General features: G+C 41.2%; 1 protein-coding gene across 1 annotated transcript; it reads right to left on the bottom strand.

Annotated features, from left to right (window-relative positions):
* Positions 1 to 1401: 1401 nt before the first annotated feature.
* LOC141016010 (alpha-1,6-mannosylglycoprotein 6-beta-N-acetylglucosaminyltransferase B-like) lies at positions 1402 to 14169 on the bottom strand. The gene is made up of 17 exons (XM_073490243.1): positions 14144 to 14169; positions 12512 to 12627; positions 9285 to 9414; positions 9031 to 9173; positions 7020 to 7084; positions 6626 to 6799; positions 5926 to 6093; positions 5622 to 5791; positions 5350 to 5481; positions 4707 to 4840; positions 3110 to 3252; positions 2745 to 2900; positions 2498 to 2644; positions 2302 to 2418; positions 2119 to 2193; positions 1727 to 1887; positions 1402 to 1643 (listed from the first exon to the last, which is right to left on the bottom strand). The coding sequence occupies exons 1-17, from the start codon at positions 14167 to 14169 to the stop codon at positions 1445 to 1447; spliced, it is 2256 nt and encodes a 751-aa protein (XP_073346344.1). The 3' UTR covers positions 1402 to 1444.
* Positions 14170 to 17298: the final 3129 nt, after the last annotated feature.

The raw sequence follows: 17298 nt of genomic DNA, 5'->3' as shown, positions 1-17298 counted from the left end.
ATGAATGATTAGATACTTATTTAGCATAATATTGAAGTGCACTGTACTGTGATCTAGAGCAAAGTAGAAGAAGTTAAACACTGAGGATTATATGGCTTAGGAGTGGTGCAACTTCTCACGTATATTCATTTAAATACACCTTTTCCCTAAAGTGCACCTTTTTGCTTAAGGGATCAAGGAAAAGCTACAATAACAACAGTGACTTTACTCTGCGTTATGAGATACCGGGCCTTGAATTCAGTAGTACTTGTGAAGTAACAATAATTAAGTTCTGGTTCCTGAGTAATAAATCAGTCTTATCCATAACAACTGCACAAGACAAATCTAGCGAGTCGATCCAGACTGCCATATTTTACACGTTTCCTTGAAGTAAACATGGCACAGCTTCTCTCTTGATTGATCCCTGAATAGTTGAATGTCCACTTCCTTTAAGATGAAACCTTATCACTTAATGTGTTTGTGATGAATTAAAACAACGTTATGTAACTTTTTTTACCTTCAAATCAACATTTTCATGGTAAAGTGTCTTGCAATAGGGTGAATGGTGTGTATGTAGGATCACAGCGTTACATGTTTACTTCAAGATTCAAGTTTTCAACACACAACATTGTTACGACGTAATGACTTTTGTTTGTCGTTAGCACCTACATTACATCTGACAAATTGTTACAGACCTGAGATTTGTGTTATGATGCTGATGTTGCACTTAGAAAATCATTCTAAAACATTGAATGCGAGGAAATACTGAAATTATTCCTTCACATTATTGGTGCACTAAAATGATTTCATCATATCAATGTGCACATGATAATAAAATAGAGTGCAAATGTTATTTCTTTCAAAGCTTTGTTTACATGGAGCATAATATTCTGATTATAAACCCAAACAGAATAAAAATGCTCCTCAATCAGAACAAACAGGCCCAGCCTGAAGACAATTTCAATCGGTTGAAGAGGGGTAGTTTAAACTTTTCATTGGTTATTTACCAGCGTTCTTTTCTACGTCACCCTCTTGATGTAAATGGTCAGTGAAGTACGTTTCTCCACTTACCAAAGACGATGGCTTCTAAGGTGAGTTGGTCTACAAACTCTTAAAGAACTTAACATTATAGATTATAGATGATCAAACACAAGGCAAAAGAGATAACATCACTCTTGCACATGTCACACAGCTGTTCTGATTAAATTTGTTGTTGTACGTAAACACCAGACCACATTAATCCCCAGAAATATTGTCCATGTAAACATAGCTAGTGCGAGATCCACCAACAGGACCACAAAGATTTCAGTCATATTGGCAGGACAGTATCTCTTTGGTCGAGATCCATTCTTTACCTATACAGTATGCATTGCAGATTGGCTCTTTGGTGCTGTCTTGATCTTATTACCTTCTTCCCCTTCTCTTCCCTTCTGTTTTTGCTATTTCCTGAGTTCTTCTATGTTGTTTAGAGGCAGTCAGGGCAAAGTGCCACCTGCCCTGGTAGGTGAGCTCTGCAGGGACAAAGTCTGCGATGTGAAGGGTCGGAGCCGGCACAACTGAACAGCAGAGTCTCCTGCTGGAGGCCACAGTGTCGACCCCAAGGACTGTAGGAAGGGAACAGATGGTTCACTTCCTGCTTCATGCTGGAGCAGCCTATCCCGAGTCTACAAAATGGGAAATTAAAGCATATTTATTTATGTATACTGGCGACCTACATCCAAAAAGTAGATGACTGCTGATTTCTCACCTGTTGAATGCAGCAGGATTGTTCAGGTGGTGAAACAGAGCGGGCTCACACACGTGGGAGGAGCGTCGACACACTTCTACACATGACTGACCCAGGGGACCCAGGTGCACCCTTAGAGCACTTTCTGGTGGCCAAGTAGGGACGGATTTACTGCAAAGATTCTGGAGGGATTCAAGAAAAAGAAAGTTGAAAATGTGGAGAGGTTGAACTAAGCATGAACTAAATAGTTTCTCTGTTATTCAAAACCTTTAGCGGAATGGAAAAGCCTTAGAAACGTCTATTATATGTCCGAAAAACTCCAGTTTTGGGTCGGACTATTGTAGACATATAAGCATCAACGATTCCCAAAAACACAGTGTGACAGGTCTATCCTGTACGGCTCGACTCTGTACCTGATGAGTGATATAAGCATGAACCCTCTCCAGCATTCCCTCACATGTGAACTCTCGCGGCGTGAAAGGCTTCACCTGCAACAACACACACACAGACTCTTATTTAGTGCTACTGAGACTGAAATCAGTCAATCACAATCAAGAATCACAAAAAGTGTGTCTGTATACATTCATATATACCACCTCCGTGTGTAGAATGGCTCTGACTGCCTCCCGTACATCAGTCTCGTTGCTCGCATCTACAGTCCACACGTTGGGTTTGCCGATGAATGTTTCAGCGTACGGGTGTTGGGAGGAGATCTGTGATCCAAAGTCATTTATTACGATATTTATATTTAATTCAAACTATCCTTTCATTTCAGTTGAAGGAGTTGCCTACCTGTCTCGTGGTGGGCTTGCCTTTGTAGAAGTCATTGTTGTCTGATGAGTGTGGTGGGTCAAATCGTGGCTGAAGGAACACACAGCCTAGAGCTATCGCCTCAATGGGAGCTGGACCCTCGTAGGGGAACCCAAGGCCGACAAACACCTGAGGGAAGCAGCAGAGGGATGTTATTTTGCATCATCTTAAGCATATACAATATATACACTAGATGCAGATTCACCGGGGAGATGAGCTCTTATCTGACCTTGGCTCTGCGGAGAAGTCGTAGGAAGCGTTCCTGAGTCAGCAGGCCGTGGTTTGTGATGAAGCTGGGCAGGTTAGAGACGTGTCCTGGAAGCTGGTAGACTGTAGCGTGGGTCTCCAGCTCTTCACTGATCACCCCCACATACTCAGATTTACCCTGATATATATACACACATACAGAAACATGCACATACAGCAACCAGAGTGTGTAGGCTTCAGTACAGCAAGAACAGAAACACAAGGCTGTCTTTGTGAAATCTTGACTGTCATGTAAAATGGTACAGTATCTGGCTTCTTGATGCATTTCTTCTTGACTGGGAGGGCCTTTTTAGGCATTCCTATACTTCACTATATCAGTCATTATACCTGCCACATGTAGTCCTGTTTGCCATAGACGACGGCTATCTTGTCTTTCTTGTAGGCGTCCGCCTCCAGCTCTTCCTCCCTCGCTTCCTCCCTCACTGCCTCCTCGCTCACAAAGCCCAGGAAGGAGTTATCAGGAGTATGAGCTAGAGATGACAGAACACAAAGCGGTTAGATGACACGTGTAAAGATAAATAAATTGCAGCACAGATATTGTTCTCAATGTCCATGGACCATTCTATAAGAAAAGGTCAGGACTCTGTGCTAGAAAGTCCATTTTGTCTTAAAAATGTCCTAAATTCAGCAGTTGTTTTACCAAAACAACATGAAGATGGTTAATGCCTTTGGACACATCTTCCTTAAAAACAAAACACAAAATAGAAAAAAGATATTACGTCAAAGTTATCAGAGGATCGATAAAATTACAGTGGACATTGATATTACTGAGAACATAAGCCAAAAATATAACGGCTGAGATTAAAATTCTGTGCGAGAGGGAAAACACGCTGTGCAGAATAAATCAGCAGTGAAAGGAAATGAGATGTATAAGAGGTTAAACGTCTGGCTGTTTGGATAGGCAGCTGCCACCCTGCTGCCCTCCGACACACTGAGGAAGGTGTGAAAGACGAGTATTTACTTTGCTAGGAATGTGCCAGCAAAGGTGTGTGTGCAAGCATCTGCAACATTTGTGTGTGTGTGTGTGTGTGTGTGTGTGTGTGTGTGTGTGTGTGTGTGTGTGTGTGTGTGTGTGTGTGTGTGTGTGTGTGTGCATGCATCATTCTCCCCTGTCTCGAGGTAGACAGACTTTTGCCAAATCTCTTACAGAATCTCCCCACTTGTCTCTTAAACCTGGTTCACCGCCTCACACACTCATCTATCAGATGAGCAGAGATATGCAACAGCACAGATATGCAACAGCACACTGATATGATCAAGAACATGCAACATGCGGGGGTCGGATAACAAGCTGTGAAGGAATGAAGTTTCTTGTTCGTATCAGTGTCTTCGCCGCCTGTTTACAGTTCGGCTTCGTCTGCTTGTCTGTTTAGTTCAAATCCTTCAATCGACCGTCTTCCTCGCCCCCATTTCAAAACAGAAGCATAAACAGCGGCCCGCAATCTTCTCGAGCTTCTTTCTTTCCATTCTCCTTCCTGAGTCTTTGTTTCTCTTTTGCTGTCTCTCTCTTTTTCTTCCCTTTTCTCCCCGCCATCAGCTAACAGCCATCCCTCTCTCTCCCTCCGTCGGACAAATAAACAGTGTTCCAGGCTGAGACATGAAGGGTGGCTCTCGGCCCAGCGCGTCCAGCTTGTCTCCATCTTCCGGCAGGGTGGGAAAGATGACAGGGAGAGGTGTTGGAATGAAAGCGCTGTCTGGGCACTACGTTTATTTAACCTCAGACATTAATCCTCTCGCCGAGAAGACGCTCAGAGGGGTGTACGTGAGGGATCAGTGCTGCGGCAGCAAGATATAAATGTGTGTAAATGTGTGTCGACAAGTGCATTGCTGAATCAATCTACTGTACTAAGTCACCAACACACAGCTGTGTTCTCACACACACCGAGTCACATGTTCGCATGATTACAGATGTGCACAAACTTACGGAACATGGTCATGTACTGCAGAGGTTGCAGACCCCAGCTGCCCCACAGTGTTTTATATCCATGGCTGCGTGCGTAACTCCCTAAGTTAAAGGCTGGTTCCGTGCCAAAAGAGTCCAGGATTCTGAAGCGACACCTAGAATGATTAAAAACAAAATGTATCCTACAGTGACACACGTTGAACACAAAGAACAAATGGTGTGTAATGCTGCCTTCGATATTTAGTATTTGTTTAGTCTTTGATAAGTTCACACAAAAATGAAAATCTGGTCATTATCTACCCACCCCCATGCCAATGAAAAGTCAGGTGAAGTTTTGTAGTCCACAAAATATTTCTGGAGCCTCAAGTCAATTTGGGATCTGGTTTTTCTGTGAAGCTCTGTTTTGTGGACTGACTTTCCATCAGCATGGGGGTGAGTAGATAATGACTGAATTTTCATTTTTGGGTGAACTGTTCCTTTGAGTGTACCCGGTAAATATCATGGCAAAAGATATTAGAAATATGGAAACAAAAGTTGACATTGTACTTTGGTACTGTATAATGTGAATTATGCAATAAAGCCACAGTGTGCTTACACAAATAAATCAGTGTCACACTATAATGCAAGTTACATTAAATCATTGAGAACGTTTTTGTGGTTGTACCGATAATGCAAGAAAGCCAGTCCCATGGCGCCTTGAAGGTGAGCAAGGCCGTGGTAGTCAGTATAGATGAGGTCAAAGGTCAGGGGCCTCTGGATTGGACAACTGCCTTGGCCTGGAGCAGCACCTATCAGGCTGGACCAATCACAATAAACACACATCACATCACTACTTTCTCAACATGATTCAGCATTGATCTCTTGGGTCTCTGCAGACATCCATGAATACATCATATGTCAGTTGTTTAAATCCTACTCAATCCAATACACTCCTACCTGTGAAGTTGGTGCTGTGAGGTGCTGAAGGTTAAGTTGTGGCCCAGAACTGTCAGACAGGCACTGAGGTCAGCCCACTGAACCAGCTCCCCTAGAGGTCCCCCTCTCTTCACCATGGCTTCAAACTGCTGGCCAACGCTCCCAGCCAGGGCTCCGGGATAAAGCAGCACCTAGAGGACGGCAGATGTGGATGTTATAAAGACAACAATTTTATATGAAATATCTACCACCTAAAAGCCCTTTACATAAACATGATCACACAGGCATGTTTGAAAACAACCAGAGTTGACATGCTGGTTTATACCTTCATCAGGGTCAGGACTGTCTTGTTGCTGCTCTGCCTCATCCTCAGACCTGCCTGTATCCACCGTTCAGACATCCTTTCCACTCTGGACCGGATGAAGTTTACGGCAGGACCGCTGCTGTTGCTGATGACCTCATACAGCGGCCTTAAAGTTGTACGTATCTCAGCCTGTGTACAACAGCGGTATGAAACAGTGAGGAAGTGCAAAGTATGATAGAAATTATTGTTGGGTAGTGTTTTAGTAAAGTAGACTAGTGCTCAATCAGTCAACATCAGCCAGTGATATTTTGTAAACACATTTATTTTTGCCTATTTTTAATTTTAAAATATAGTTGTTAAAGGTGTTATATGTATGAATTTTAGTTGAGAACATCAAAAAAAATATATCCACAGAGTGTGAAGTAGTAACAGTTCTGACCAGCTAGCTAACCCGCTCATCTCAGGCCGCCCATTCAAAGCTCCCGTGTTAGCAGTTTAAGCATCAACACCCCTGTTGCTCCAAGCTCACCGCCCGGACCGCAAGCTACACGGCTAACTAAGCTATCTAGCTAACGGCAGCTACAGTTAGCAGCGATTAGCAGTTTCTCTGGTGATATGCTGCCCCCTATTGGCCAATTTCTTTACACATACTGCACCTTTAAATAATGAAATGCTTTATTACTGTTTCTGTGACACTTGTCCTCCACAGGTGTGGTCGTACCTTCTCTGCGTAAGCGTGAGGTTTCTGGTGCCATTGTGGGGAAGAGTGTTTTTTTCCAGGACGAGGGGGACAAAAGTCCTCTATTTGACTAAGATAAGTCAATATGGAGCAGGTGGTGCCATCCACCCCATAAAAGGCATAACAGGGGTCTGACTGCCAACGGGCACTCAGGAACTGCCAGAGAGACAGATGTTAAATCAAAATAATTATAAGTCAAAACAACAGCACATGTTTTTGGTTATGTACAGTAATTCATCATGCAGATTAGCTTAGCTAGTCTATAAGGGTCTTTTCATATCCAGCTCATATACTTGGAACTAAATATTACACTTTAAACTTTAAGTGGAGCCACACAGTTCATGCTACCACATACAGCATATTTCCACTTTCTCACCTCCACTTTCTCCGCACACACCGGATACGCAGGATCCATTGGCACCTCGCACTTCTCATTGGGCCCTATGGGTGAGATATTAGCCGTCACACCATTTTTCTTGACGTGGACGTTTTGAATGCATCGTTATTCCACATGCCTGGCTTTAGCAACAAAAAGAACATTGTAGAGTTAATGAAGAACAGTGGATAATAACTTTGATATACAACCTCTCCACTCACAATGAATAGCAGCCATCAGCGCGATGTATGGTGCGGCCATGCGTGTAAGAGGCATTAGTAGAGGCAGTGTGTTCTCAGAGGCCCCTTCCCGTAAGCCCCCCACCATCTCTAGCCAATGTCAATCAAGTGGAATGAACACACACGCTCACACACACCTGACCCACCTGCCTCCTACCAAACATACCCTTTTTACAATGCTAGCCCATGCCAAAATACACAGTGTTTAACTATGTAAAACAACCTAGTAAAAAGGAAAAGAGATGAAAAAAGATAAGAAAACCTGCAGCCGTAGTCGAGGTGTGAAAGCCAGAAAACAGTGATATGCTATAGGAGCGCGGCAAGAAAAAAAATAAAGTGCTCCCTCTGCAAAAACAAGTATATGAGTAGACAAGTTGGTGAAAGGACTCGTGGGTAATTCAGTCGTATTTTATGGGTGTGTGAGGTAATGTGAGAGGAAGAGGGTAGGGGGCGAACAGGCTGGTGATGGCGGAGTGTGTGTTTGTGTGCATGCGGGTGGCATGTGTGTGTGCATGTCGACAAGTGTGCGCCCTCACATATGCACAGTATGGTGTCCGTGTGGCCCGAGCTTTATGAATTCCCCTTTTTTTCAGCAGGGGAGTTAAGCATGTACCCACTCATCCCCACTGCCCACACACACACACTCACACACACACACACACACAATCGCTCGCGTGCCAACCAGGGTGCGTAACCTGACTTTCACCTGACACCTCTCGGGAGGGTCATAGCATAGACGTAAACTTTTTTTCCTCCCCACGGCCAGTTGACCGGCACTGGCTCTGTGGGACTTGTTAAACTTCTATTCAAGGACTTCATCCCCCATAACCACCTGCACCCACTGCCCTTTAACCCCCCCATTCACACCCTCCATTATCACAGCTTGTTAATTTCACTGTGTGGTTAACCTCTATTGAGGCTATGAACCGTGCGTTTGGCTCGGAGTATCGCACTACCACAGCAGTAAACCACAGAAAAGCTTGCAATTGGCCAATTATTGAAGCTGGCAACATGTAGGGGGGAGGGAGTGTATTCATTTGGTGTACAAGAATGTAAAATCATATTATAACTGGAACAAATCCTAAAATCTCTGTTTTTGCTGCAGGACAATGAAATGGTTTTGGCACAGTACACAGTAAAAATAAAATTTAAACCCAGCAGATCCTCCCAATCTGCTTTAATCAAATTCTTTGGTTGGGTATGTACAGCACTTGTACACGACAGGACATGACAAATCTAAACTAAGGAGCCAAATAGAAACTGTTTCCTGAAACACTATCCAGAGAAAAGTGGGTTTCTTTTGCCTTTCTTATCTTTTCCTTCATATCAAAAGCATCAAGGTTGGTAATCATGAGCATGCTATGTACGCTTTAGTGAAATAATGTCATGTAGGACACAATAATAAGTATTTACTGAAAATGTAGTAAAAGTCGCACTAAAAGTGATTGAAAATTGTAATAAAAAATGTAATATCAACATTTTCACCAATAACGTAACACCTTTCAGTTGAATTCCTTTTTCCCAAAAAACCTGATAATGTAATATTTCTGATCCTGATGCTGATGTAAAGTGTGCAAGTGTGACAAAATAGTATGAAAATGTATAATACTCTTAGTCTCATGTTAGCCTACTTTAAACATTTGACACTGATTTCATGTTTGGAAATGTAAACTCTGGGCTTTTCTTTGCCTCTTGTGAAATTCTTGCATTCAAAAAGGGTTTTAAAGACAGATTACATATGATTTATAGGCTAGGTATCTGCTGGGCTTTACCTGTGTGTAGTCTGAGTTCATCATGCGGTGACGGTGTGTGAGACTGATGGTGATGGTGACGGCTGAGCTGGTCGAGCCTCTGAGACACTCTCTTCAGCTCCCTCTCTACCAGGTGGGCTAAGCCTTGCTGGTCCTGCCTAAAGCTGTAACAGAAACCTTCATGTAACAGCACTGTATGACGAAATATAATAAACCACATCTGTATTTTCATTATCTTCTGTTTGTATGTTAAGACTGTAGATGTTGTTGAATACCTCTGCAGTAACAGACTGAGATCTTCTCTGGTCAGCTGGGTGACGTCTCGCTCTCTGCTCAGCCTCTGCACTTGAGTATTCAACGCCTCCAAGCGGAGAGCCAGCCTGCGAACGCCCAGACCACGCTGACCTATGATATAAAGTGTAAACAATATGGCACAGTATGTCATGTATGTACAGTATCATATGCTACCGCCTATCATAATGTTTAAGTAGTGATCCTGGGTATTATGTCATAGGAAATCTTGATCTGTCTCATGAAATAGCAGGGTTATGTAATGCTATTTTCTTAACTTGATCTTCTGTAAATGAATCAGCACTGATGATGGGGTGTTTTCCATGTTCCAACGGCAACTAATCATTTTCACAGAGGTGAATTTCCCTGAATGACAATTTTATGAGGGATAAAGATGGTGTTGAGTCATAATTTCTGACAACCACATCTTTCCTAGAGCTTTGCAGTCATCTCACATTACATGTTGTGGTTTCAGAGACAGCCCCCCCACATACACAGGCACGTACACCTACAAGGACATAGTGAATGCTATGTTTATGTGAATGTTTTCACACCTTCATGGTTAAAGCATTAAGCTCAAATTCCTGACTTCATATGCTGTTAAGGTTATATTTCAACGTGTACAATGACGTCAGGCTATTCACAAACAGCACACTGTCCCAAAAATGTTCAAACTTTGGGGAATTGTATTCAAAGTAATCGTGCGTTTCATCTGGAGAGAGGCGAATGCTCACCCCTTCTGCTGGACGACCATCCTTATTTGAGAAAAATGTACATATGATAGTGAATGACAAAAGAGAAACTATTTTTTTAATTGTGCCGTGAATTACACTTACGTTTTTCATAAAACGGCTGAAGTATGAGACTTTGAAAGTAAATAATTAAAAAGAGCACACATCCAACAGTCACATAAGTGACGTCGTCTTGTTCAACACTCACCAGAACCCATTACCAAAACCTTGTAGACCCAGTCCCATACATTAGCTAGCTCACTAACCTGACTAACTTAGAGTGACTGCAGTTGTACACAACTATCTTTGACTTGCAACTTGCAACTATCTTAAAAATTGACAAAAATCATATGTGTAATTCATGGCACAGTTTAAATGGGATCAAAAATAGAATTCGTCCTTCTTCATTGACTACTTACAATTTTTTTTTTCGCAAATAAGGTCCCATGGGGCACACCAGAAGGGTGAGGCCTCTATGTATCCCCTTGACCCCAAGCCCCCGGGAAGCCAATTTGACATAGTGGCCAATAAGTGTAAAAACTTGGGATTTTTTTGGGTGACACAATCCCACAAAATAACACATTCCATTCGATCATGAATTATTTTATTCCCATTCAATGAAATATTAAGATTAAAATTAAATCATTATACTGTAAACCTCTGGGACAGTTGAAAACAGTTGTTGGGAAAGACTGCTCACTCTGTGTTTTCTCTATTCAGTGAGGCGGGTGGCGTTGGTGGAGTTAGGGTTGAATTGAGGTCATAAGGATCTCCTTGGGAATTGAGATTTAACCTGCGCAGTAAAATCCTGCAGACTGGTGATGTCACTTCATTTCTGTTTGCTCAGCTGACTGTCAGCGTATCACTACTCACATGTACAGGGGCCCGTTGGGTACGGGTGCAATGAAAGATGAATGAGAGAGAAGAGGTGGGGCCCTGGAACAACTTAATGCCAGCTAGGTGAGATAACCATAGCCAAACAATTTCTAGACTCATAAAGGTGTGTATGTGAAGCTTATAAAATTGTATGTGTGTGTGTGTGTGTTACTTACTAGCTATATCACACACTAGACAATATACTATAAGTTATTTCTACAGTGTCAGATCACATGGAAACTGAAAGTGTTTAAGTGTTTTTAGTACAAAGCTCCTTATTCTGTGTTTTCCAAACACAATAATATGTTTTTATGTTAATATGTTAACACTACTATACATTCCTCACTGTCAGTGCCAACATATTTCTTTTTCATTGACAAAATCCCTTCATGAGGAACATCTGTAACTGTCTCATCACCCGCCACCCCCAGTGCTGGAGTGATCTTTAAATTAAAGATAACTGTAAATAAACTGACTTGGTCAGACAGATGATTTTTCACAGAGATTGGTTGAAAACCGAGCATCTTTTGGTAATAAATTTGAGCTGTAATTAACTGTGTGTGCTGACCAACAGCTTCCCCCATGTGGTATATTTTCCAACACAACCGTCGCCGGGTGGCTCTTTATACACAAGTCGTGGTGGGTCTCTCAAAGCACAGAGCAATTAGGGGTCTGTGGCTGGGATGCACCCGTGGGTTACATTGTCAGCTAAAAACTATTTTCCTAGAATTTGAGAAGAAAATGATCAGGATGTTTGGATAAAAAGTTATCCTCTGGGATTACATTTTGAAACTGATGCAGTTGCCACATTGTCCACGTCTTTCACAAAAATTGTTGAGAGTTTATTCTGTCTTAAGTTAAATCTGTGTATTATGATATTATATCCACAAAGCTATATTTACTGACAAAACATTGCTTTGAATTGAGAAAAACAATAAAAACCATCATGAATCAGGATCTGTGCTAGATCATCATTTTTCATTTGGGGTCTAACGCAAAAAACTAAATATCATCAGCAACTATTTAAATGATTCAAACGTTCAAACGTTCAAAACAAAAGCAACAAACAAACAACTTAATGTTTATTTGAGACTTCCTGAACACCTCAAAACACTGAGTGGAGCTTGTTGAGTCTATTTCCAAATTGCTCCTGATGATGTCTAAGAACAACTGTTGGGAGAGGCACAGCACCAGAATATTTCATATTTTTCATTTGGTGCTTGATGAATGCTGATTTTATCAAAAAAATACACTTTGGAGAAGATTGTTGACGACATTTGTTGCTTCCTTGTAAACCACAAAGAAGGCTTTTGCCCAGACAAGCTTGTCTACTGCCCTCTTAAATACCTTGTTTAGCAACAGTTTAAAGAGTATTGTATTAAACAGCAGTATCTATTTCTTTCCCGCAAACCCACAACTATCAAACACATGGGAGGTCCCACTGCTATTGTGTATAAAGCTTTATCTAACATTGGTACTGGTATACACTACTGTTGCCCTATTTCCCATTTAATGCCTACTAAGTTGCTATTTTAAAAGGGCTTCTGTTGTTTACCAAGGTCCTGTCCTAAGCTAAACCACGTGCGTCCATGTGTGTAAGTTACCTTGTTCTTCAGGTGACCTTCCGGCAGGTTCATCGCGGGTCATCTCAATTGGCACCCAGAGGCTCTGCAGCAGCAGGGTGAGCACAGACAGGCACAGACAGAGCAGCAGGCAACCACTAGAGGGCACAATACACAGTAAAAAACCTCTCTCTTCAAATGCTATACATCAAGCAGCATGCAATACATCAACTCAAGTAGTAGTGAGCTCAAGTAACCAATGACAACTAACTTTTTTTTTTTTTAAAAGCTGCCATTACCTGTTTCATGGAGGCTAGGCTACATGTTAGACTACTCATAGCTATTTATTTCAACCATTTATGCATTAACTATTAGCCTGTCATCTAACTATCTAACATAAGCTAAAACTTTTTATAGCCTACTGTTTGGCTTTGAGCTTCAGTCTTTTATCCACCATTGTTGCTAACTAGCTTAAGGCTTTCCTGCTCGCTGGCTAACTAGCTTTCAGCACACTCTATATTTCAGTTGTTAATGCTCAGTGCTGACTCAATATGCAGGTATATCTCTTTACTCAAATCATTCTGTTTTCTCAGTTGAGTTAAGTTAGCTTGCTATGTTTCCACATAGGAACCCCCTCGCAACGGCACATGTTCCCCCCAGGGAACTTGATGGAAGACCATGTCCAGTGCATCATATTTTTTCGAGTGCAGAGTCAGCGCTGTGTGCAACTCCAGATATGTCATTGTCATATTTTTTTAGTAGGTTTATTGGCCACATATTGGACATGACATAAAAGGTCACTTTTAAATAATTTGTGTCAAACCAGCCAGTTATATATCCTTTTAATTTAATAGATTTGATTTTAAGAGCCGATTTGAAGCAGTAAAAACACACCGCCTGACTTTGCCTTTCATCAAATACACTGAGAATGTGGAGAAATTGTTCCATGACTTCAAGTGAGAACCCTGGTGTGTCAAAACAAATATCTCGAGCGCGATGTGCCGCTATAGCGTGCCTCTGCTCACTGCTCGAATGGGCTCCCAGCTTCAGTTTAACTGGGGCAAAGAGAGCAATCACTTTGCTCTCACTTTCATCAGGCCAGTAAACCCACCACCCTTACCTGAAGAAACACGGCGTAGCCAAGCTCAAGTACATGCACAAACAGTTTCAAAGCTCTCCTAATGCCTATAAAGCTCCCCATTCAGATCCAGACAAACTATTTCCATTTTATTCCATCAATCTGCATTTCGTCAAAGTTGTCAGAGCACTCGTCACGACATAGCATGTCTTCGGTTGAGGGCATGTACAGTATGGAAAAGTAGCACAACTATAAAACTGCACAGGAGGAATCGTATTAAACCAGACCACGTTGTGATAGTTGGCCTGATATACTGTAGGGGACATTACATGCAGGAGAGATACAGCACCACATAAAAGAAAGGAATGATTACAAAATAATCAATGACGTTATATTTATACGTTATATGCTTGGTCACAATGTGAGACCATAGCTGTCAAAATGAGAATGAGAATTGCAATTTTTTGCTTGCAGCCAGTTAAAGTAAAGCCAAACATCACACTGCAGGGCATGACTGAGGTGCATCAGTTACTTCATACTGTGCATTTACTTCCTGGCCACTAATTAGACACTAACCTAATGATGCTGAGCCTTACCTGCGTGGCCGCAGTGCAACATGCATGGCCCTCTCCTCACAGGATGTTGAATCTCACTGTCAAAACAAGGATTGCATATAACACTAAGTGCAAAATGCTCATTAATTATTAATGCATTGTTATTTGTTTGGCAGAGAAATACATAATTGCACTGTTGTAACACAATTACATTTTCCATTCAAATATTCAGATTAAAGCAATAACAATCCATTTTTTCTATAAATTGGAATTGAATGGTCACGATTTCCACATGAACTGCATCAATATAGCCTGTAGGCATAAATAAATAAATACATTTCAAAGTAATGTTATCGCCAGCATTTCTGCAAGTGTGGTAAACATGTCCAATAAACTGACAGAAACACTGAACCTAAAAGAAACTAAAACTGCTGTTACCAGGCTGTTATGTGTGTCAATGTGAGACAGATACAGAGATGTCAGCGGTTGAGCGTGGAAGACAAACCAGCACATGCACAACCACGCACACACACACACACACAACCACACACACACATCCTCACCTCCTCAGCTCTCCGTCCCAACCCACTGGCAACCATCAGGCCTGTTTTCAAAACACACAAACTCAGAAAAAAAGGAAATAAAGTTGGGGCTGGGAAGTATCTTGCCTCCTTTTTTGTCTCTTTTCGCTTTCTTTCCCTCCTTCTCTGGCCGTGCCTTTTCTCTGTCTAAGAGCCTATGGGTAGGCATCCTGCCGTTGTCAAGGTAACCTGACTCCCCTTTAAGGAAAACAATACCCAGAGTGCTGCTTAGGCCTTTCAAAGATACAATGGAGCCCACGCTATTGGGTGACACAGTTTCTTTCAGTCTCGCTGGCGAGAGTTAAGCCGTGGTTGTGAATTGATACTCAAGCAGGGAGCTCATTTAAATAGCTCAAATGGTGCAAACCTCTGGCACTGAATGCACAATGCAGACAAAAGACAGTACAAATTTAATGACAGTAACAATATAAAGCATTATAATGGACCCAAGAAAACACCCAGTGGAACCTTTATAGATAACAATTAAAAGTTGTTAAGTTAAGTTGTAATTCTGACTTATTGTGTTGTAACATTATTGACTCACATAACTTAATCAGACAAGAGTAAGCATGTATTTCCTTCAATTATTATTTTAGTTCTTAACGCTAGAATGGAAATGTATGAGAAAGAACCACCTTTTTAAAAGACATGCATGTTTCACTGACCCTCAAAAGTTCTTTATTTATAGTCGAATCACTGGTAATCATGCATGACTGACGTTTGCACGTTTGCAAAATTACTGATAAAAGACTCACTGAGTCCCTTATGTGACATAATATGATGTGATGTTAAAAAACAGAGCATTTTTAGGAACTTTGCTTAATATGTCCACTTTTACCTCAAAATGTGTGCCCTTTAAAAATAAAAAATAAATGACAATTTAATCCTGCATTATGTTTTTGAAACTGAAATCTAGACATGGTTAAGTGGAAAATTCGTAAGAAATTTAACCTGCAAGTTACACTTGTAATCATCTATTGGCAACAAGTGGAGAAGCTACACTTTTTGCAGGAGATCGGAGGCTCCCAGGTACCTGAAGAGGGCGCCACTGTGCCAAAGTGTGCCAGTGCCAGAAGCTGAACAGGAATGTGAACAAGATCAGGAAATACAAATGTTTTCTCAAAGCACTGAGACAAAATTAAGAACCTGTGTTGACCGTTTAAAGAGAAAACCTCGAATTTGAGTTGAAGCTGCATAAATTCCTGCTTAGGAGACAGACATAATTCAGGCATGAGTCATAGCAAATTAACTCTACAAAAACTTAGGGAAGGGACAGCGGAAACAAAACTGGTATTGTGATCGCTTTAAATTTGGCCTCTGATCATGAGAATGAGCATGCAACAGCAATTAGGAGGACTAAGGATCACACTGCCATACAGCATGACAAAAGTGTCCACACCGCTTAACTAATTAACAACATCCCATTCAGACAGAAATAGACAGGAGACATATGTTACTCTGACAAGGATTTTCTTGCTCAGTCAGTTGAAATATATACACATACAGTGAAGCTACAAACAGGGTTTATAAGAATTTCGTACAGAATAGGACGTGAACACTGTTGGCCATCAACTTAAGGGCCCAGATGTCATACTGTCCTTCCTTTAACAAGTAAACAGTCACAACATCGAACCCTGATGGGCTGATGCTCCTCGGTGTCAGTTGAGGTAAAACCTCCAAAGGTTATCCAGGGAGAACGCCAGGTCAAATGCATGCAGCAAACACCCTGATCAAAACATGTGTGACGCAGAACGCTACAGGAAGTCATTGCTTATTGTTGCAATTAGACTAGCTGACCTACCTTTTATGGAGACGGACTTACAATAGAGTTCCAATTAAAGATTACTTAAACTACTATCTCTTGATAATCATTGTTCATTCAACATGTTTGTTAACACATTTTTTCTTATTTTTTGCCTGTTTATGTTCATTTTTGTAATTTTTTCTGACCAACAGTAAAAAAACCAAAAACTAAAAAGCTGTTAATTTTTACTGGTAAATTACAAACAGATTAGCGTAGTTAGCATCCATTCAGTTTTTGGTGACAACCCCTTATTTAGGCGGGAAGCTGCACAGTGCAACTTGAACAGTTGCAGATTTAGTGCCTGTGAAAATGGAAAGTTATCATACCATGTACATTTGCTTATCTACGATATTGGATTCTACCGTGTTAGCATTATTTTTGAAAAGAAAATCAAGATTATATCAAGTTCTATAACTGTCAGGACAGAATGTTTTATAAAATTATAATTAAGCATTTCTTCAACCAGAAAAAACCCTATGTTTTCATTCCCTTAAAGCTGGGGTCGGCTTCAGTCATTATCTCCTCACCAATGCGTTGTAGCATTCTCCGAAACAATGGAAGTAGATGGTAGACTTGTTTTAAGGGTCATTGTAGCTGATAATAGTAATTGTACAATACTGTAATACAGTAAAATCGTGATATTTTTACCGAAATGGTTACAGTACAATGAAAATCTCATAACATTACAACACTGCCCACTATATCCCAGTCAAAGTAATTTACCAGATGTCTTTGATATCTCTCGGCTACAGAGGGGTATTTAATTCTATTAATGTCATTGCACATCTTCTCTGTTTACTAGAGTACAACCT

The sequence above is a fragment of the Pagrus major genome, chromosome 20, assembly GCF_040436345.1.
Source record: "Pagrus major chromosome 20, Pma_NU_1.0".
NCBI lineage: Eukaryota > Metazoa > Chordata > Actinopteri > Spariformes > Sparidae > Pagrus > Pagrus major.
Note: the sequence above shows the minus strand (reverse complement) of the source record. Positions and strands in the feature narration are given on the sequence as shown.

Excerpts from the sequence above, each read along its gene's own strand:
- LOC141016010 (XM_073490243.1), bottom strand. The coding sequence starts at position 14,169 with ATGCATGTTGCACTGCGGCCACGCAG. Across the intron at positions 9,415-12,511 it reads AAGGTCACCTGAAGAACAAG|GTCAGCGTGGTCTGGGCGTT; the intron begins GTAACTTACACA and ends TTTATATCATAG. Across the intron at positions 2,645-2,744 it reads GACTTCTCCGCAGAGCCAAG|GTGTTTGTCGGCCTTGGGTT; the intron begins GTCAGATAAGAG and ends TGCTTCCCTCAG.